General features: G+C 41.8%; 2 protein-coding genes across 4 annotated transcripts in view; one reads left to right on the forward strand and one right to left on the reverse strand.

Moving 5' to 3' along the window:
* Nucleotides 1-13,122, forward strand: part of BLTP3A (bridge-like lipid transfer protein family member 3A) — a 53,998-nt gene extending 40,876 nt beyond the window's left edge. For both annotated transcript variants that reach the window (XM_024765953.1, XM_024765954.1), the window contains 7 exons: nt 2,745-2,941; nt 4,582-4,736; nt 4,821-4,971; nt 6,850-7,112; nt 7,557-7,665; nt 7,791-7,897; nt 8,304-13,122. In XM_024765953.1, coding sequence (XP_024621721.1) covers nt 2,745-2,941; nt 4,582-4,736; nt 4,821-4,971; nt 6,850-7,112; nt 7,557-7,665; nt 7,791-7,897; nt 8,304-8,429 — 1,108 coding nt within the window. In that variant the 3' untranslated portion in view covers nt 8,430-13,122. The remainder of the gene's footprint in view (nt 1-2,744; nt 2,942-4,581; nt 4,737-4,820; nt 4,972-6,849; nt 7,113-7,556; nt 7,666-7,790; nt 7,898-8,303) is intronic.
* A 229-nt stretch (nt 13,123-13,351) lies between these two features.
* On the reverse strand, nt 13,352-20,387 carry TAF11 (TATA-box binding protein associated factor 11). 2 transcript variants are annotated; one of them, XM_024765956.1, is made up of 5 exons: nt 19,675-20,367; nt 16,756-16,904; nt 15,130-15,217; nt 14,681-14,777; nt 13,352-14,012 (listed from the first exon to the last, which is right to left on the reverse strand). In XM_024765956.1, the coding sequence occupies exons 1-5, from the start codon at nt 19,843-19,845 to the stop codon at nt 13,882-13,884; spliced, it is 636 nt and encodes a 211-aa protein (XP_024621724.1). In that variant the 5' UTR covers nt 19,846-20,367; the 3' UTR covers nt 13,352-13,881. The 2 variants fall into 2 exon arrangements, with proteins under 2 accessions (XP_024621724.1, XP_024621725.1); XM_024765957.1 differs by lacking the exon at nt 14,681-14,777 and having other exon boundaries at nt 13,956-14,012; nt 19,675-20,387.
* Between the last annotated feature and the right edge of the window lie 1,035 nt (nt 20,388-21,422).

Raw genomic sequence — 21,422 nt, forward strand, 5'->3', positions numbered from 1 at the left:
ATTACTCTTTATGCATATCTAAATCTTTAGAATAAAACCCAGAAGTGGAATTATTGGGACAAACACTATAAACCTTTTTTTTTTTTGGTACACGGGCCTCTCACTGTTGTGGCCTCTCCCGTTGCGGAGCACAGGCTCCAGACACTCAGGCTCAGCGGCCATGGCTCACGGGCCCAGCCGCTCTGCGGTATGTGGGATCTTCCCGGACCGGGGCACGAACCCGCGTCCCCTGCATCGGTAGGTGGACTCTCCACCACTGCGCCACCAGGGAAGCCCTCTACAAACATTTTAAGGTTCTTGATGTATTTGCCAAACTTTCAGAAGGTTTATATCACTCAAATGCATTTTTGAATACATTTGACCCTTGATCAATGTGGTGATTAGGAGCACTGAATCTCTGTGCAGTTGAAAATCTGCATGTAACCTATAGTTGGCCTTACCTATAAGAGGTTCCTGCATATAAGTGGTTCCAACGCATCCACAGATTCAACCATCTGTGGATTGTGCAGTACTATAGTATTTACTCTTGAAAAAAATTTGCATATAAATGGACCTGCGCAGTTCAAACCCGTGTTGTTCAAGGATCAGCTGTACTTTCGCTCTAGGTTATTTTGTCCCTCTCCTCACATCTGCGAGAGTCCTTATTTTCAGTCCTACCTTCCCTCCTCTCCCCTGCTCTTGCTTTAAAACTATCTACTGCCCATAGCTCCACACTGATCTCCCAGGGGTGCCTTGAACCTCACATATATAAAAGAATAAATTCCTTATCCCTCCCACCCCCGGCCAGTTCTCTTTTTCTTTCTTTTTATGGTGGCATCATTCCTTTGCTCATTCAAGCTCTGCCTCTTCCAGGCATTTGTCAGGTTCTGACCATCCTTTTAAACTTAAGCATGCTTCAGAATCATCTGGAGGCTTGTTAAAACACAGAGTGCTGAGCCCTGTCCCCAGAGTTCCTCGTCCAGTAGGTCTGAGACAGAGCCTGAGAAGCTGCATTTCTAATGATTTCCCCTTTAGATGATAATGTTCCTCTGAGGATGACGCTGGGAGCACAGCTCTAGGGAGTCTCACATCTGTTTCTCCTGTCTGCTCCCACATGGGGACTATTTTAGTGAACTATTAGTTGATTTCCTCATTGGATATCTTTCCCTCGCTAGCATATTTGGAAAAGGCAGGTCAAACTTCTTTTTTTAAAAAAATTAATTAATTAATTGTTTATTTATTTTTGGCTGCATTGGGTCTTTGTTGCTGTGCACGGGCTTTCTCTAGTTGCGGTGAGCGGGGTCTACTCTTCGTTGTAGTGCGTGGGCTTCTCGTTGCGGTGGCTTCTCTTGTTGCAGAGTTCGGGCTCTAGGCGTGCGGGCTTCAGTAGTTGTGGCACGCAGGCTCAGTAGTTGTGGTTCGCGGGCTCTAGAGCGCAGGCTCAGTAGTTGTGGGACACGAGCTTAGTTGCTCCGCGGCATGTGGGATCTTCCCAGATCGGGGCTCGAATCCATGTCCCCTGCATTTGCAGGCAGATTCTCGACCACTGCGCCACCAGGGAAGTCCCAGGTCAAACTTCTTAAACCACAGGTATGATCTTGTTATTTCCCTTTTCTAAAGCCTTCTGGCTTTTTCTTTATTCTCCCTGAATTGAGTTTGAACTTCTTAGTGTGGCATAATCAGTTATTATGATATATCCATATGGCACTTTACAGTTTTTAAAAATAGACTATTTTCTAGAGCAGTTTTAGTTTCACAGCAATATTGAGTAGACAGTACAGAGATTTCCTGTATGCCTCCTGCACTTCACAGTTTTCAGAGCACTTTCATGCATTATCTTTTGTCCAGGGTTTTCTATAATGTGGCTGCCACTCATGTGGTAAAGTGAAAAAGGCACTTAGCAAGAAGTTAGGAGACTTGGGTTCTTCTTAATTCTACCTTTAACTGGGACTGAGTCAGTTTCTTCACCTATAAATAAAATCAGAGGGTGGGCACATAAGGTCTTTAAAGGTTTCTTTAAAGAAACCTTTCTAACTTTATCTTCTATTGCTCTCCCCCGACAAAACTTACGCTCCAGCTGAGCTGAGCTCTTTACTAGTCTCCAAAGGTACATTTCGTTTTCTGGCTCCATGCCTTTGCTCATGCTGTTCCTTCCCCATGGAAGGCCCTCTTCATCATCTCTTTCACAGTCCTTCAAGGACCACCTCAAACATAATCTCTTTCCACAGAGCCGTTCTCTTCATCCTTTCCCCTCTTTGGTATTGCCTAGCCTTTGGCTTGTATCCCTGTCCCTCTTACGGTGTGTGTGACTTACTACCATATAAGGTTATTTGTGTATAAGTCTCCTCTCTCCTGATAGAATGTACATTCTTTGAGGACCGGGGATGTCTTATTCATCACTCCCCACCACTGCCCGGTGCCTTGTATGCAGAGGTTATTCAGTAAGTACTTGAGGAATGAACATGGGTTTCAGGTACCATTCACAAGCACCAGGGCTGTAGGTAGTTGGTCTCTTCTGTACATGGGATGACTCTGAATAACCTTGACATTTGATATGGGAGAACTGCCTATGCAGTTTGAAATGCTGGAATATGGGGATTCAGAAAGGCCAGCAGTTGAAAAGTGGTTTTGTAGCGGGTAATAATTGACATCAAAGTTTATGTATACAATAACGGTCTGGGCTGAAAAGGATGGGTATTGCAAAGGAATGGAACAACATACCTCCTAAGCCACATTTGTGGGTTTTGTTTTTGTTTTTTAAACAGGGAGCCCATGGCCAAGATAGATGAGGGGGTGGCAGCCCCTGTAGGTGGAGGTGCTGCCCGACTCCGATTTTTCTCCATGAAGAGGACAGTATCTCAGCAGTCATTTGATGGTGTCTCATTGGATAACAGTGGCCCTGAAGACCGGATTTCAGTGGACAGTGATGGCAGTGAGAGCTTTGTGATGCTCTTAGAGTCTGGTAAGTGGAAGCAGAGCTGGGCAGAGTTGTAGAGCCCCAAGAGTGTTCTTTCTGATGCCTGTATTCAGACCAGCAGGATGCAAAAGGAGCTGAGATTTGATAAAGTAGACATTTTCTTAATCAAAAAACCAAAAGAGGAGAAATTTTAGTGGATTTGTGGCTCTGACTTTATCCCCACATCTTCTAGGTTATTGATTAGTACTTGACCTTTATCACAGAACAACACTCAAAGAAGAGAGCGCTAGTCTTACAGCCATGTAGCTGTGGCGGTAAGACTAATTCTGTGGCTGTATCAATGGTGTGTGTGTTTGTTGTCTGCTTTTTGCCTAAACTATGTATTTTATTGTTGGAAAATAACTAGGAGCTTTTTGTCTATGATAAAACAAGTAACCTTTAGGCATTAGATTAATCACCACTAGGAGTTAACACTAGTTCTTTCAGCTTATTGAAATGAAAACTTTTAAAATCGCCCCTTAAGAGTATCTAAATGAAAATAAAAAGAGAATGTACTGTTTCTTAAGCTGGATGGTATATATCCATGTTTGTTTTGTTATTATTATTAATTTCTTATGGGAAAATCCAAATATTTAAAAATAGACAGAATCAGGGCTTTCCTGGTGGCGCAGTGGTTGAGAGTCTGCCTGCCGATGCAGGGGGCACGGGTTCGTGCCCCGGTCCAGGAGGATCCCACATGCCATGGAGCGGCTGGGCCCGTGAGCCATGGCCGCTGAACCTGCGCGTCTGGAGCCTGTGCTCTGCAACAGGAGAGGCCACAACAGTGAGAGGCCCGTGTACCTCAAAAAAAAAATAGAATCAAATAGCGAACCTTCATATACCCATTACCTAGCTTCAGATATTAAGAATTCATGGCCATTCTTGTTTTATATATTCTTCTGCCCACTTCCCTTCCTCCCATATTATTTTGGAGCAAATCCCAAACATATCATTTTATCCATAAATATTTTCATTATGCATCTCTAGAAAATACAAATTTTTAAAATTTTTTTAAAATTATGGTAAAATACACATAACATAAAATTTACCATCTTAACTATTTTAAACTATAATTTAGTAGCATTAATTACCTTCAAATCATTGCACAACCGTCACCACTATCCATCTCCAGAACTCTTTCATCTTGCAAAACTCTATACCCATTAAACAATAACTCCTCATTCCCTCTTCCACCAGCCCCTGGCAATCACCATTCTACTCTCTGTCTCTATGAATTTGACCGTCTGGGTACCTCACATAAATGGAACCATACGTGACTGGCTTGTTTCATTTCACATAAAATGTCCTTAAGGTTCATTTACGTTGTATGTAGCATGTGTCAGAATTTCCTTCCTTTTTAAGACCATTATTTGTTGTATGTTTATACCACATTTTGTTTAACCATTTATCCGTCCATAGACACTTAGTTTGCTTCCATTTACAGACTTTTTTTAAGGTGACCAAGGTCTTTTTAAAAATTAACAATAATTCCCTAAATTCATTAAATATCTAGTTAGTCTTCAAATTTCCAGTTGTCTCATGAGTGTCATAAATGTTTTATTTTTACAGTTGTCACTGTTTTTAGAGATTGGATTTGAATAGAATTTTTTGACTCTCAAATTCTTTTGTTATCTTTCTTAATGCAGAGTCTGGTCGAGAATCTCTTCCTCCAGGATCTCTTCCCAATGTCTTAGACAGTGCTGGTGTTCAAGGGAGCCCTGTTGCGGATAGTTATGGCCAGGGGTCACCAGAGGCCAAGAGTTCAGCCTCACCCAGTGGGGAAGACCTCCATCTTCACCTGGTCAGCTGTTCTATTTTCTTCTCTGCAGAGGGTAGGCTCTAAGCTGGAAGCTTGGGACTCAGCTAAGGGAGTCTCCTTTTACAGGTCTCAGTTCTGGTCCTGAAGGTGAATGAGGTGTCTTTGGGGATTGAGGTACGTGGTGAGGACCTGACTGTGGCCCTGCAAGCAGAGGAGCTGACCCTCCAGCAGCTAGGCACCATGGGACTCTGGCAGTTCCTTCATCGACAGTGCCCAGGTGAGGATGGTGGGATTGCAGGAGAGCTGGTGGGATTTTTCTGGGGCATCCATAGCTTAACTTGCTCCTGTCACTGTGCTCCAAGGGCAGCTACCTTAGTGCCAAGCCTTTGGCGCTTCTCTCCAGCAGCGATTAGGGGGAGGAAGAAGTCTAATGAGGCCTCCTTGCAAGGAGCCTCCCAGAGCTCTTTCTGGGGTTTTGTACTCAGTAGGCTAGTCTGCGTCCTCACCTCCCAGGTGCTCCTTATGCTTATACATGAGGACTGTGTCCACTTCTTTGTGAGGCTGCTAACATCAAGCTATATCTGATCAGGGAACTTCTGATTCAGTCCTTTGATGTGAATTATCATTTATACTTTAAAAGATGACAGCAAAAATCTGGGCTTAAGCTACATGCTTTGTTTAAAAATTTTTTTAAAAATATTGAGTAGATACTAAAGAATACTTGTAAAATATATATAAGGTATAAAATAACAGCAGTACGATGAACCCATGTACCCACTACCTAGTTTAGTAAATAGAACAGTACCATTAACTTTGAAGTCCCCGGGAGTCCCTCTCCAGAACCTTCCTCTTGCCTCTCACCTATCATAGGGAATCATTGTCCTGAATTTTGTATTTCTCATTCTCTTGCTTTACAATTCTTCTGCATGTGTTTGTATCAATGTATTATTTAGCTTTGCAGTTTTTCAAGTTTTTCTAAATGGAATCATAGTTTGTATTCTTTTGTGATTTCAAGTACCATGATATTCTTCAGATTCTTCTAGGTTGTTAACTCCAATTTATTCATTTTTACTACTATATAATATTCTATTGTAGAAATATACCACTTTTTGCTTTTTTAAAAACTGCTTATGCGTACTATGAAATTCACTCCTTGTAAGTACACAATTTGATAAATATTAGTAAGCTTACAGCGTTCTACAACCATCACCATCACCCCCAAAATATCTCTTGTACCCATTACTCTAGTTACTATTCTTCAGTCTATTCTGAACAGACATTTGGGTTGTTTCCAGTTTTTTTGCTATTTCAAATAGGGCTGTCTTGACATGCCCATCCTTGTACATGTCTCCTGATATGTATGTTGGAGAGTTTCTCCAGGTTTATATTCCTGAGAAAATAATTGTTAGGTCATTAGGGTAGGTATAGCTTTAACCTTAGTAGATAATGCCAATTTGTTTTCCAGAATGGTTGTACCAATTTGCATTTATATAGGTATGTAAGTTGTTTCATAGCCTTGACTACACCTAAGATTATTCTTTATGCACTTTTGAGTAAATTAGCATAGATCCCGCTTGGCTTCCTCAGAGAGAGGTGAGAAGACCAAGACTTGGAGAAAGGAAGAGGTGATCAAATTTAGCAGAGTTGAGGGTCCTCTGTTTGTCTGTTTGCTTGTTTGTTTTTGGCTGTGCTGTGTGGCTTGCGGGATCTTAGTTCCCTGACCAGGGATTGAACCTCGGCCACAGCAGTGAAAGCGCCGAGTCCTAACCACTGGACCGCCAGGGAATTCCCAAGGGTCCTCTGTTTTAAGAGCTTTACCTTGGCCATCAGCCCAGTGCCTCTGATTCATAGCAAGACTAGCTTTTTATTGGTCCTTAACATCCCTTCTGTCATGAGAGGCATTAGAGCAAAGTAGCCAAGCCCACAGTCTTTGCAGTTAGGCTGCCTGCGTGCAAGTCGTATCCTTGCTACTTACAAGTTGTGTTACTTTGGGCAAGTTACTCTCTGTGCCGTAGTTCTTTCATCTCTAAAATGGGAATGATAATAATACTTCTGGCCCAGGGTTGTTAGGAATATTAAATATATATAAAGTGCTTAGAGCAATCACTGGCTAGTAATTAATTAATATGTTTTCCTTCTGTCTTTCTTCTCAAAGGCACAAGCTTTCAGGAAGCCTCAACTTTGAAGACTGGCCACGTCAGGCCAGCTGTAGGCCTTCGCTTTGAGGTGGGGCCTGGTGCAGCTGTTCATTCCCCTCTGGCCACACAGAATGGCTTCCTACATTTCTTGCTTCAGGGCTGTGACCTTGAGCTGCTCACTTCGGTGCTCAGTGGCCTGGGGCCCTTCTTGGAGGATGAGGAGATCCCACTGGTAGTTCCCATGCAGATTGAGCTCCTGAACTCCAGGATCACTCTAAAGGTGAGAGGAACTTTGGGGTTTTACCCTAGACTTAGTCAGGCAAGGGATTCTGGCAGTGACAGCTGTTAACTTCTTCTCCTGTCCCTGTAAAATGTAATGAGGATCAAGTGAGGAAATGCATATTAGCATTCTTTGTCAGTGTTACAGTAGTACATAAAAATGTGTTGCTGGCAAAGAGTCCTGAGTTCAACTGAGGGGATCTTGTCTCTAGCCCTGACCTTGGCATGCAGCATGACTGTGCAAGCCCATTAGGTTATCAGGTCCTCAGTCTCACCACCTCTAGAGTGGGAGAGACTCAATCATGCCTCTCACATCTCACAAGAATGTATGGATGAACATACATTTGACATAAAAGTGCTTCCAGCTAATGGTAGAAGCATGGCTTGTTACCTAAGTTGCTCTGAGCTGGTTGGGGGCATCTTGTGGTTTCTCTCTTTCCTATAGGATGATATCCCCCCCATCTATCCGACCTCTCCAGGCCCCATCCCCATCACTCTAGCCGTGGAGCATGTTGTGCTGAAGCGGAGTGACGATGGTGTGTTCCACATAGGCGGTGAGTTGGGCTTGTCAGCCTCCCGGCTTCTCTGCCTTTTTGCTCCTGTAAAGGAATCGGTGACAACTAGGAATAGTCTGCACGTTGCTGGCAGCTTGTCATTTAGAACCTTTACTTTTTTCCAGCTGCTGCTCAGGACGGACCATCAGCCGAAGTACTTAAAAGTGAGAAGAGGCAGCCCCCAAAAGAACAGGTGTTTCCTGTGCCCACAGGGGAGGCTTTTGGTTCACAGGTGAGGATATAACTGAACAGTACCTTTCCCATAAACCCTTAGGGGCTGTAATCACAGAAGCGGGTAAAACTCAGAGGGCTGAAAAGGTTGCTTGTGCTGGGTACAGCTGGGTGGTCTGGGCTCCTGTCACCTAGCAGCAGCTTCTAGAAGTGCTGAACAGAGGATGTAAGTCAGGAGCTGGAGGTGAATAGTTGCTGATGACATCTTCCACCTGTTGCTGTCCCTGCAACTGAATAACTCTGAAGAGGGGTTTAGGCTCTTAGGAAATATCTAGTTGGGTTTTCTTGATCATTGACCAAACTTGTGGGTTGTTCTGCTTGAATTCTTACTCCTCGTTCCCTTACTGGATGTTTCTGCAAGGTGTGTTACCTTATTCATTCACTGTGAATTACTAATTGTTCCTCAGGTACAAGAACTGCCTACCCTACAAAAGGAACTTATAGAAACTAAACAAGCATTGGCTCATGCCAACCAGGATAAAGAGAAACTTCTTCAGGAGATTAGGAAATATAACCCCCTCTTTGAGCTCTGACAGCAATGGCTCAGCCATCTGTGCCAAGGAGAGAGGAGGAGATCACCAGCAATCGCACCACCTGCGACAGGCACCATCCAGGGTTGGACAAGTCAGCTAAGGATGCTCAACTCACTCCTCGTGGTGTCCTTTCTACTAGCAGTTCTGACTTGGATGGAAGACAGGGCAAAATAGTACCACGTTCCAGGAAGTTGGGGGCAGCTTTGTGTGTGGCTCAGGCATCACGTATTTCCTGTATAAAGCCTTTTGGCCCTCTGCACACTAGGTGGAATCTCCTCAACACTGTAGGGTCATTTCACCGTCTGGTTTCATAGCAGAGACATTTGCTTGCTCCACCTGTGTGAACAAGGCAGAGTACCCATCTCCTCAGTTGGTCACCCACAGAGCCATCAAAGATTCTATGTTCCAGAGCTTCCTGTAGTCGACCTGAGAAGTCCTTGGCCTGAGCTTCGGCCACGGTAGTAGAGTGGAACAGGAAATAGCCAGCAAGGCGGGAGCCTGGGGAGGCACAAGAATAAATGAGACATGGATTCTGCCTTGTTTGGAAAGGAAACCAAGCTCATGTCATCTTGGCTCATATTACAATCAGATATTTCAGGGTTAAGCTTTCTTTCTGTGATGCTTTCATCGCTGTGATGCTGTGGTAGGAAGTAAACAACAGTAGCAGCTCACTTGTATCATCTTTCCCTTCTATAACGCAATTTGTTTGAAATTTAAGAAGCAACTGTTCACCCTGAGCTAGGTTGAAGGCATGACATGGTGAGGATCTGTAGGGGAGCTTGGTTCTGCGCCACTGTTGCTGGCCGTGTCCTGTCTCTCTTCCACAGCTGCACCTCACAGGTTATTTCCTGTCTCCCCGGGGTCCCTGGCGCATCTGCTTTCCCAGCACTATGACTTTCTACCAGCACTCTCATTAGCACTTGGTTGTCTGGGAGCTAAAAATGTGTTTTAAACTGTAACATTAACATCTCAGCCTGTTTCCTCTCACCCCCCTCTATCGCTGTGGCTTTTTAAAATCATGTTAGTTTGACTTAAGTAAAAGACAAAGCAAAACAAAACCCTTCAACCTAGCTAGGTTTTGCCCCTGCCTGATGAAAGAGCTATTTCCCCCTTTTTCTTTACTACCAAATTCTTTACCAACACTCCATCTTCATCCATACTGCTCTGTGATATACTTCAAGCTGTGTTGGACAGAAGTTCATCAGCTAACTCACCGTGAATTGGCAAGATGGCAAAATAGTGATTTAGTAGTGTCACTAAAGTCTTAGCCACACATGACCTACTGAAGGAAAGATAAAGTGGTTTCCTTTATGGGAAATCATGCCTGACTTGTATATTCTAGTTTTTTGAGGATAAAAAGAAAAGTGTGTTCAAGAAGGAACAAGATCTAATTTGCTCAGACTTTTACAGACTTTTTGTTGTGGTTCGTCACTAAGGTAATCTTAAAAACAACAATTACTATGAGATTATAGGAATGTTCTGTCATGCTTAGGAAACAACGAAGAGACTTAAAAATAAACACCTTTCTAGAGAGAATGTTAACAGGGTAATTTCCCTATGGGTTGATGCTTGGTTTAACCTCATTTAAGAATTTTATAAATAACCTGAAAGTGGGATATTACAGTGCAATCAAATGTCACTGCTTCCAGGCAGTGAAAGGTAAATCAGAAGAAATGGAAAAAAAAAGAAGTTAAGTTGCAGAAGATTCACAGACTGGGCTGCGAATACTCAGGAAAGTGGCAGGTGAGGTTCTGTGTGAGTGTGAAGTAATGCACTTATGGGAGAATCAGCAACCAGCGAGGCAGTGAGCTCTGTTAGAACTCAGGAAAGAAACCTAAGCATTGCTGAGAGGGAGGAGGGGTCAGTGTGCTGCTGTGGCCAAAAGCCCGACTGCGTCATCAGGAAGGGCACGTGGAGCCAACACAGAAAACAGCACCTCATGCAAGGCCATGGTAATGTCTTAAATTATCTGTGCACTTCTAGTGACCTTATTTACAAAGTATATGGTGAAGAGAGTAAAGGTCCAGAGAACAGCAAAAATTATCAGGTGGTGGAGGTACTTCCACATGTGGACACATCTTTAAAATGTTGGCTCCAGTTCTGGAAAGATGAAAGCTGAGGGTAGTGTTAGATCAGATATTCAGTCAAGAGCAGGGACATGGTCTTCAGGTCCCAAAATACTAGCTCTAGGGCCGTACCTATTAGCCTTAGGTAAAAGAAAGCACTTCTCGTAGCAAATCAGAAACTTCTAGAGGTCATTGTTCAAGAAGTGGTGCTGGCAGAAACTGTATGGGTACAGAAGGTTTAAGAGGAATCCTTGCATGATGGTTTTCCAAGAGGAATTATGGAAAACTAGGGCTATTTGGTGATATACAACGGAGAGGGTAACTACATCCCTCCACAGACTCCCCCTTAAGTGCCTCTTTCAAAGGCAGAATGATGAACAAAAAGAATCACTGCTCCTCTCAAGTATGGCATTTCTAATGTGTTTAAAGGGGGAGGAGGGAGAGCCAGTAGCCAGAGAATAGAATTATTCAACCTTAGGTTCACCTGAATTGGTATAAAATCACATTCTGATTCTCTTCCTTTCCCCTCGTCTTCTGCCCACTGTGTCCCTCCATGCAGAGAATTGCTTGGTACACCCTCACTTTAAGCTTGTGCTTGGTGGGAGGCAATAGAAACAAATCTGGAAAGCACTGAGGTTCACCCCTTTAATGAGCAGAGCTCAGTCAGGTTTCTGGGCTCTCTGGCACTCCTGTCCATGTGACAAATGGAGCCCTAGAATTTGAATTTCCTTATGTGACAGCTTTGGGCATTGTGTCTTGAAGTTCTTGCCTCAGGAAATGTGGTTGGGGTCAATGTCCCATAGAATTTTAGTAAAAATCATCTTGTATAACTTCATACTCCTATTCATTGGGGGAAGAATGACTTTCATAATGAAGAAATGTGACCTTGTTGGTAGTCCTCAGGATAAATGTAAAGGAAAAAGGCAGAAGGAAAACATAGTAGTATCAGCTCCTTTGGACTGCTTACAATTTCTGCCTTGGAGCTCTAAGACTCTGTGAACAAGAAATAACAATACCTCAAGAAAATGTCTGGAGTGATAGCACCACTCTCCCTCAAAAGGCTTCAGCCACCGCACATTACCATTTCAGCTGTGAAGCATTTACACCTATGTATCATCTATGATTGTCTAGAGTTCCTGTTTACACAGATATACTAGATATGTGCTTTAGTGCATATGGACTGGTTTAAATCTCTTAGCTGAGCTGCAGGGACGGTTATCAATCTCAAATTCTGTTTTCAACTCACTGGAATAATTAACCTAGTTTATTAGACTTAGGACAAAAGGAGTAGGTTCTTCTATTCTCGTGATGGCTGCTTTTTGCCGTGTATTTAATCTGACCCTCATTTTGCCACAGGCCTCAACCTTTACGTACCCTTTTTCATGGTTCTGAAAGGAATGGTTCCTGTCTATGGAATATACAAGGGATAAGCCACCCCTCACATACCCCATAACTTAAATGCTTCCATTTAACCCATTTACATCAGTTTCCCCATAGGCTAGTTCAGGGGGTAGTGGAAAGAAGAGATAGTTTGAACATAGTGATATGGGAAGTTTCCATTCCAAACCTTTAAACTAAGGGTTTGTTTTTTTTTTCTCTCCCCTAGTTAATACTTGCCTAAACTTGCAAAAACAGTTACAGTAGTATCACAGAACTATGGAAACAACATTGCTACACAAGCTAGTAGGATGGTTATTTGAGAACTGCAAGAGCTGTGTCATTGCCTTGTGATTTACCATAGTAATTACTGTTTCAAGAGATTCTGGTGTGATGTCCTATCCTTTCAGGGACTATGGGCTTCCCCAGGATCTTCCCCCACCTTCTGCTAGAATAGGAATATTCCCATTCACCTCTGGGTAGGTATGGATAGTAGCTGTTGTTGAATGGGGATTATTTTCTCCCTCTCTTACAACAGATACAAGGGGAAACACTCTCAGATAACCTTAAACTGTGAGGCTTTGCTAAGTGGCTAGACTTGGGATGTGAACTTCCTTCTTTATTATTTGTAAAGTTCAGCCATATCCAGTATCTCAAATTGCAATAGGTATAGTTCTTATAACCACTTAGAAAGCTCCCTCTGAGAGTTAAGAGATCTGTTTTTGTTTCTCCCTTCAATATATTAGTTTTTGGTCAAGATTTAGCCTGAGTCTTACAGCATTTCTTTGTGGAATACACTACTGAAGTGTCTTCTCCATTGGCTAACTACATGTTTAAAGCCGTGAGTTTTAACGTAAGATACTAAAATTCGTATTTGCCCAACTTTGTGTGTCCAAGCTGTTTCCCCCACTCAGGGTGCTAAACAGAATTGGAATCTTTACTAGGACATGCTCAGGAAAGCTTCAAAAGAGAACAGCTTCAAAACCCCTCTCCTTATGACACCAAATGACTGAGAGGAAAGAATTCTTGGAGATTGCCAATTATATTACAGTAGCCTTATTACTGCTAATCACTGTCAATAAAAGGTCACTCCATTCCCCTCTACGTGAGGAAAACAATGAGAATGTATCCAATGAACTGGAATATTGGTCAGTATTGGGAAATATTAATGTTGCAGTATCTCATCAAACCTTGAGTGTACTGGTTCTGTGAACCACTTGAAAAAAGCAAATTAAACTTATTAAACAGTATTGGTTCTGGTATATCTGTTTATAGCAATTGAAACATACGGGTTTTTACATTGTTTTTAAGTACTTTAAGTACTCTTTTATGAGGTAAAATTTTATTGGTTCTGGTAGGAAATGGGGAAGGCTCAAATTTTCACAAAAAAGCCAAGACCAGTTTTATTCTGACACCAAAAAAGAACGATGAACTTCTCCCCACCACTCCAACCTGCTAGACAGAAAATGAATGCAAACATAGCAAGTTGGAAAACAGTTTAATGATCACTCACCAAAATGTTTACAAGGACAGACTATTCCACTACTCCTGCTGTCACCGTGTCCTTCACGGTAGAGTATCACAAGTCAAAAGTTTCTGATTGTTTCATTTACTTAAAACCAAATGTAAGAAACAACCTAAGTCATTGCAACTTCAGGCTTCAATGTGAAACCGTCAAACCGTCTTGGAAGGGTTTTCTTTCTGAAAGCAGCATTCCTGTCCAGAAGATGCTTAAGGTTCATCAACCAACCTTTCTTCTTCCAACTATCCAGTAATAGTTAAATGCCTCAGAATGCCCTCAGAGGTCCCAAGATTTAGTCAAGGCAAGTATGAAACAGGCTGCATGCCTTCAAGGTATAATGAATATGAGCGTTTTGAGGAAGAGATTAAAGCATCATGGAATCCTTCGAGGACTGAGATACTAAAGCACCAGTGCAGAGAGTCTCATGCAATAGGAAGTCTGGAATGAGTACTTCTTCCTTCAGTACCAGGCCCTTCTAGACTGTGGTTTAGAAGAAGATGATTTTTTTGTGCTTCGAGTTGGGAATTTGCCCCTTCGACTTCAGCCTCCGAACAGCCTCCCTCATATGTTTGGGTTGTAGCGGTGGCATTTCTCCCCACTTCTCACACACATCCAGTGCTAAACAGAGGGCAAGGAGAGAGTTTCATTATCACACAAGAGCTTATGTATTACAATCCTTTTGAGTCCTGTAATTCTCATTAACTCTCTTAAGCTTGCTAAAGAAATAAACCAACACATTTTCCCTTCTTAAGAGAATGCTATAAAATGTATCATGTTAGCTTTAGTATATCCCACATCAGGTATTATCATAGGCAACAGTTTAAAACATATCTTCTCCTTAAAAGAATAGGTATTTCACCAGCTAGAAATTAGCAGTGGGCAGCAGCCAGGTTCTTTACTTGATGGACAGGGGGCAGTTCCCAGGGATCATAACATCAGGGACAACTACTCACCATACCACACTGGTCAGCCCCAGTGACTGCTTTTTTTTGTACCTTTACTTTTGGCAGCAGAAATGAGCAAACTCCATTGGAGGAAAATACAGAGTCTGCTTCTGTCACCCTGGGCTGAGGACAGGAATCAGGAGGGCAGATTTCCTAGGTGTTTCCAGGCCTTCCAGTATTGAAATTTTCAAGGAATAATGTTCATGCTCTCTTGAATGCAAGGCTCCCTTTATAGTGTAAATGGAAACCACCACTGGTGCCTTAATAAGTCCCTCACTATAGATATTCTTGGAAATAAGACCACGACAGGCTCAATCCAGTATTTAGACCAACACCACTCACCTTCTTCTACCACCTCCCCGACGAAAACTTTGGAAATACCAGACATAGCAATAACAACATTCTGAGACACAGAGGTACCAGTGATGGACTGGATCAGCTTGAAAGAAGGACAAAAGACTGTGATTAAGGTAGTCAAGGATTGGCTTTGGAACATAGTACCCATAAGAGCTCTGCACTGAAAGAGTTCACTAAAGGCTGGATCTGAAATTGACACCAGTAAAACAAAAGGATTCAGGTATATAATGGCCTATTCTATTTGTTGAGACCCTATCCCTAGAATACAAAATTACAACTGGTCAGATTATTGAGGGGCATGCTATTTTTATTTCCCTGCCTAAATGTTCCACCAACTTGCCTAACACCTCACTTCAAAATGCCAATGGATACAGCTCTTGAGTCTCATTCAGTTCTCATAGCTCATGGAAATGAGTGTGGTAGTCCATCCTTACCCTTTTAATGGCTGCCTTAGGGAAAGCTGACCGGCGATACATTTCATAACGGTTCAGCTGCTCCTCAGAAAAAGAAGAAACCAGGATTCTAGACAAAGATTCAGATAATTAAGTTCACTTATAAGAATGAATACTTAAGATGTATATTATTATGTCAATAAAAGCAAGTCTCAGATATTTAAAAAATAAATTTTTCAAGGGATCAATAGTATTAGGCTTAGTGTTTATGAGGAATGAAGAGAAAGCATCTCTACTCTTACGGAACTTGACAATAAGTGAAATACGAGTTCCTTTCTTACTTCACTAAGAACAAAAACAACAATGTTGGGTCATTGAATCACACTATACAGGTTATGTTTTCAGCATTAGGCTCTCTCTCCCCATAAGGCTACCTCACTACACTTCACATTAAAGATAAAAATTTAATATGAAAATTTATATTCAAACCAGTAGTTTCCAACATTAACAGATTAAGGGGAAATTTTATAAAATATATGGAAAAGGGTTAATAATCTTAAAATATAGTTAAATTTTCAAATAAATTAAAAGATGGCCATACCAATTTTAGAAAATGAGCAAAGGAAGTGAATAGGAAATTTATAAAATATACCAATGGCCAATATATAGAGAGGAAAAAAATTAAGCTTCAGTATTAACTAAAGAAATTAAAATGATGAACTAAAGAAAGATTAACATTTTTCATAAAACAGATAAAGAAGTATTAAAAAGCATGATATTAGTGAGGATGGGAGGACACAAACTCATACATGCTGGTAGACTGTGAGGTGGAACAACCTTTTTGGAGAATCTGGAAATACAAATGAAAATCCTTTGAAAATGTTCATACTGTTTAAACTATCAATTACCTTCTAGGAGTTTATTTTAGGAAGTAAATGGACAAGTATGCAAAGATGTGCTCAAAGATGTTGATCATAATGTCAAAAGAGGAGAAAAAAAAACCAGAACTACAGAAATAGATTACATCATAGTTCATCCACATAATGGAATACAATGCGGCCATTAAAAATGATGATTTATGGGCATATTTACTGACATGAAAATATTTAGCTATATACTGATATATCAAACATTAAAGAATATATCTGAAAAGGTATATACCCAAATATATACCCTGGGTAAACTCTGGGTGGTGGATTTATAAGTAATTATTTTTTCTATTTTTCTGTATTTTCTGAATTATTTGCAATGAACCCATACCATTTTTACAATCAGAAAACATAATGAATCTATTTCCATTTTGAAGAAAATTATGACCTAGATGTATAATTAATGACATGGAAAACATTTACCATATATAATGTAGAAAACAGGTTACAAACAGTCTTTAACATCTTTGAAATTTTTAATTTAATTTATAGATTTATATGTGTAAAGAAAATATCTTGGTGAATATACATCAAAATATTAACAGTGTTTATTTTGGTGGTATGGTGATATTTTTCTTTTTACTTATATTTTCTATACCATAACATAATAAAATATTAAGTGCTTTATTTTCTTTTGAGTTTAAAAAAGAAAAAAAAAATTTAAGGACAAGAAAAATGTATTAACTTTGTGTGGTCAGGTTAGAGCCTTGAAAGGGGAAAGATCAGAAAAGTGACTTACTGCATCTTTTGAATCTCATCTTCATCCACTTTCTGCTTCTTCTCTTTCTTTTCTTTGGTATCTATTTTCAGTTTTTTGGCTGCAGGAGTAAGTAATGATGAGTCTTCCCTTTCAACTGCTGTTAAATCTGAGATATCCTGACTCTTGAGCTAAGAAGACAAAAGAAACCCTTTATATATTTGGTCTACTTCCCAGACTTGGGTAAGGTAAGAAGACATCATTTCTCATTACAACACAACAAATCCATTTATTTCTGTAGTTTTTGGTTCCAGGCATTGGCTGTACCATCAAATATAAGCTACCCTGTCTCTCCTAAAGGAGTTTTCAGCCCAGCTGTGGAAAGAAAACCTACTAAATAGTCCAGTTTTCCAGGTTAGCTATGATCCTAGTTCCAGTTATCTGTTTACAAGGGCAATGTAGTGCCAAGGATCATGAAAACCACTCTCCCCCTGATCCTCTTCTCCTGACCTCATTCTTTAGAGGGGATGTCATAAAAGTCCTCTCCACCCAGCCAGCTCTTCTTCGTCTAAATCTATAGATCTCTTTACTGATGATGATTCCATGTGGAAAGAATATTAAAAAGGAGGCACCTTCTCATCAAAGCAGTGTTTTTTTGAATTTGGGACTTTGAAGTGAGCTTCTCCCACATGTAGGGCTCTTTTCTTCCTATCTTTCAATACCACTGTATCATGCAAATATTTACTTCCCATTACTAGACTGATAACTTTATTTATTCTTTAGTTCTTTTAATTAATTTATTTTTGGATGCATTGGGTCTTTGTTGCTGTGTGCGTTCTTTCTCTCGTTGCAGCAATTGGGGGCTACTCCTTGTTGCGGTGAACGGGTTTCTCATTGCAGTGGCTTCTCTTGTTGCGGAGCACGGGCTCTAGGCACGCGGGCTTAGTAGTTGTGGCTCGCGGGCTCTAGAGTGCAGGCTCAGTAGCTGTGGCACATGGGCTTAGTTCCTCCGCGGCATGTGGGATCTTTCCAGACCAGGGCTCGAACCCGTGTCCCCTGCATTGGCAGGCGGATTCTTAACCACTGCGCCAACAGGGAAGCCCCTAGACTGACAACTTTTTGAAGATAGGTTTGTCTCTTATTTATCTCTCCTCACATAAATATTTACCATTGTTTTACTCATACTAGATGTTTAAAACTGTTTAATAATGACCAAAAAAATCCAAACTTCATCCCCTCCAACAATATAGAATCTAAGGATACAACAAACCTCATTAATGAGATTTAACTTCTGTTTCCTTAAAGAAAAGCTCACATTTAAACTCATACAGGAATATGAGAAGTACGTTGAGAGCGAAGGCAGTAAATCTTTAACAACCTTTTCAACTTCTTCTCTAGTTACTGATATATACAAATTTTCTAACTTCTCTGTGCTTCAATTTTGGTGATTTATATTATCCTTAAAAATGAGCCATTTTTCTTGAAGTTTCAAAATTACTTGTTCTAAACTTGAACATCAAATTTTCTTAAAGCTTAAAGATCTCCGTATCAGTGCCTATAGCCCTTTCTTATTTCATAATGTTGTACATTTACATTTCAAATAACCAGGTCTTAATTTTATTGTTTATGTTTTTAAAGCACTAATTCATTGACACCTACTTTCATCCTGATTAATTCCTTGCTCCTACATTCTTCTGGTTTATTTTGTTCTTTTTCTGGTTTCTTGAGCTGGGTGCTTATTTTCAGTATCTCTTGTTTGTTAGTAAAAATATGTAAGGTTATGAATTTTTCTTTAAATAAAGTTTTGGTCAAATCCCATTGGATTTGACATGGCATTCTCTTTGTTAATTTCTTTAATCCAAAGGCTATTTAGAAGCTAGTTTAAAATGTCCAGGTGTTAGTTTTTTGGAGGGAGTGGGAGTGGGAGAAATTTTTGTTTTTAATTTCAGGTTCTATTGCACTGTACTAACAGGATATGATCTGTTATGATTTCTGCTTTTAAGAATTTATGCTTTTCTTTGTGGTCTGGTATATGATCAATTTAAAAAAGTGTTTCACAAGCATCAGAAATTTTTTTTATCTTCTAGGTGCAAATTTCTGTATGTAGTGAGCTTTTTACTGGACTAAGCTAATTATTACTTAAATCCTTTCTGTCCTTGAGATCTGTTTTAAAAGTTCCTTCTTAAAGTAGTTTTGTCACATTTTTCTTTTTCTGAAAGTTCTTAACTTTATATATTTTGATACAACTTTATGCTCTGAAAGGCTGTTTCCATTTAATTCAATGTCTTCACCCATGCTCTCACACTTATATTCAAACAGGAATTATAGCTCTAAGACCCCAAGATTCTACCTTTAGAAATGGAACCTAGAGAACGCTGAGATTCTAGTATCCTGACTGATGCTCAGCGGAGCAACACTGCTGAACTCTTGGGATGGCACAATTGATAGGTTTGGTGCTATAAAGACCCTTGGACATTAGCACCCAGGTCACTGGTAGCAGTGAAATGTCCGAAGAGAATAAGAACGTGACTAAATTAGTAACTACCTCAAAGTCTCCCTTTGACGACTCCGCAGCCTATAATGACAAAGTTACACTTAAGCAATATCTAAGAAACCATATTGGGGTGAAAGTGGTACTAGGAATCCTGGGTTCTAGCTTTTGCCCTAAGTTTCAGTGTTGATTGGCATTGACCTCAATTTCCTCACCAGGAAAACCAAGAGGCAATTTGAAATTCCCTTAGAAGTAGCTTTAACGCCTAAGGGCAGGGATTAAAAATACTGACCCAGTGCTTGGGTCTCTGGAACTGAACCGGCTCTGAAGGTTTTGTCTCCTCTCTCCCCCCAACCCCGCGATGGCAGATCCAAAGGGTCACTATCTTAGTTTGGGAGGGACCAACCAAGAAGCCTGTCAAGCAGCCAGTGACACAACTCCTCCGGCCTCATCAACACATCTCTCCCTACCTCGCCTTCTTCAGCCGAGGCCTCTTTCAATTCCCCATCTGCGTCTCCGTCAGTTTCCTCCGGGATTCCGTCCGCGTCAGTAACCCCCGGGCTTCCAGGAGCAGCGGCCGTCTCATCTGACTCCCCTGTCTCTCCACCTTTTTCCGTGGGCGACTCGCAGGCATTATCCATGGCGGCGAGAAGAAGATGGGAGAGGAGATCGCGATGCTGTCAGACTCAGGAGCTCGGAACTCCGCGCAGCACCGCAGCCCAGGAGCTTACTTCCTGTCGTCGCGCTGCTATGACATCACCCATACCGCTCCTCCGCGGGGTCATTTAGAGGCGCGCCTAGAGGACTTCAGGGCTCCGATTTACTTCTGATTTGGTGGCGGTGGGGAGAGGGAAAATTGAGGGCACGAAAATCAGTTTGTGGATTTTCCACCTTGGGAAACCAGCATTTGTAAAGGAGAGCTTTGTTGTTTACTGAAGGGCTTCTTTTTCCTTTCCGTCTTTCTCAAAACGCAGTGTCAGTGAACTCCGTCCTTAATCCGCTTTCCTCAGAGTAAAGTTTGGGGACAGGAGAAAACTCAATTCCCGTTGTTCGCCCTTGTTGTGGGATGCGGCTACCGGGCAAACGCAGGCAGGAACTCAACCTCTTACAGTTCAATTGGACAGAGACCTCGGGCTTGTGTTAACATTGAATTGCCAGCATTTCTCTTCCGTTCCTCAAGCACCTAAAAAGAAAGAAAATAGTCATACAGCTTGAACAGAATTTAAACAATGCAGTATTAACTCCACAACTACTGAGCGTCTACTTCGAGCCAGGAACAGCCCTAGCACCACAAACAAAAAACAGGCGGATTCTACGCAATTGTATGATTTTCCCAATTCACGAGGACTCAAGATTGGGGTCGGTTTTACAAATCTGACTTTTAATGTCACTTTGGTTAATGTCATCAAAAGTAAGAGGAGGGCTTCCCTGATGGCGCAGTGGTTGAGAGTCCGCCTGTTGATGCAGGGGACACGGGTTCCTGACCCGGTCCGGGAGGATCCCATATGCCGCGGAGCGGCTGGGCCCGTGAGCACCCTGGCGGTCCAGTGGTTAGAACTCCGCACTTGCACTGCAAGAGGGGCGGGTTCGATCTCTGATCCAGGAACTAGGATCCCGCATGCCTCGGGGGCGGCTTAAAAAAAAAAAAAAATAAGGGGAAACAAATCCTACTGGGAGGGAGATATTTCCTTTGAGTGGTTCGCTTTAACGAGCCATTTCAGGGATTGGGAGCATGAAGTGAGGATATTTCCCTTTTAAAATTTATCTCTCTTTCTTCATTGCGGTACGGAGGGGGGCATTTTACTCACGTCTTTATCACTAGATTCCCACACCCATTACATATTTATGTGTTCAGAAGGAATGGCCTTGGAAATGTAGTTGCGCGTTACCATATTCCTCTCTTTGTTTCTACACGCCTGGATGAATTACCGTATTTTGTGTCCTGCGAGCTCCCAAAACCTTTGGAAAAGGAGCGCACTTCGGGAGGCGTAGACAGGTGAACCACGTTTTTTCCCTTCCACTTATACAGCGGGTGACCCTGCGACGCTCTCCTCTTGACCTGGGAGGCCTATCTCTGCGCAGCGGGGTGCACTTGGCGCAGATCACAACCACCTGCTCCCGCTCGCTGAGCCCCGCCCAGCTAGGTGGGCAAGGGGGCGGGGCTAGGGGGCGCTCTGACGCGTGACGCCGGATCCCGGAAGTGACGCGCCCCTGGGGG

The sequence above is a fragment of the Neophocaena asiaeorientalis genome, unplaced genomic scaffold (genome assembly GCF_003031525.2).
Source record: "Neophocaena asiaeorientalis asiaeorientalis breed wild unplaced genomic scaffold, Neophocaena_asiaeorientalis_V1.1 scaffold46, whole genome shotgun sequence".
Lineage (NCBI taxonomy): Eukaryota > Metazoa > Chordata > Mammalia > Artiodactyla > Phocoenidae > Neophocaena > Neophocaena asiaeorientalis.

Bases quoted from the DNA above. Each gene is read 5' to 3' on its own strand.
- TAF11 (XM_024765956.1), bottom strand. From the start codon at position 19,845: ATGGATAATGCCTGCGAGTCGCCCACGGAAAAAGGTGGAGAGACAGGG. The intron at 14,778-15,129 runs GTAAGGATGGAC...CCTTCTTTCAAG, and splicing joins CTAAGGCAGCCATTAAAAGG to CTGATCCAGTCCATCACTGG. The intron at 14,013-14,680 runs GTGAGTGGTGTT...CCCTCTGTTTAG, and splicing joins CGGGGAGGTGGTAGAAGAAG to CACTGGATGTGTGTGAGAAG.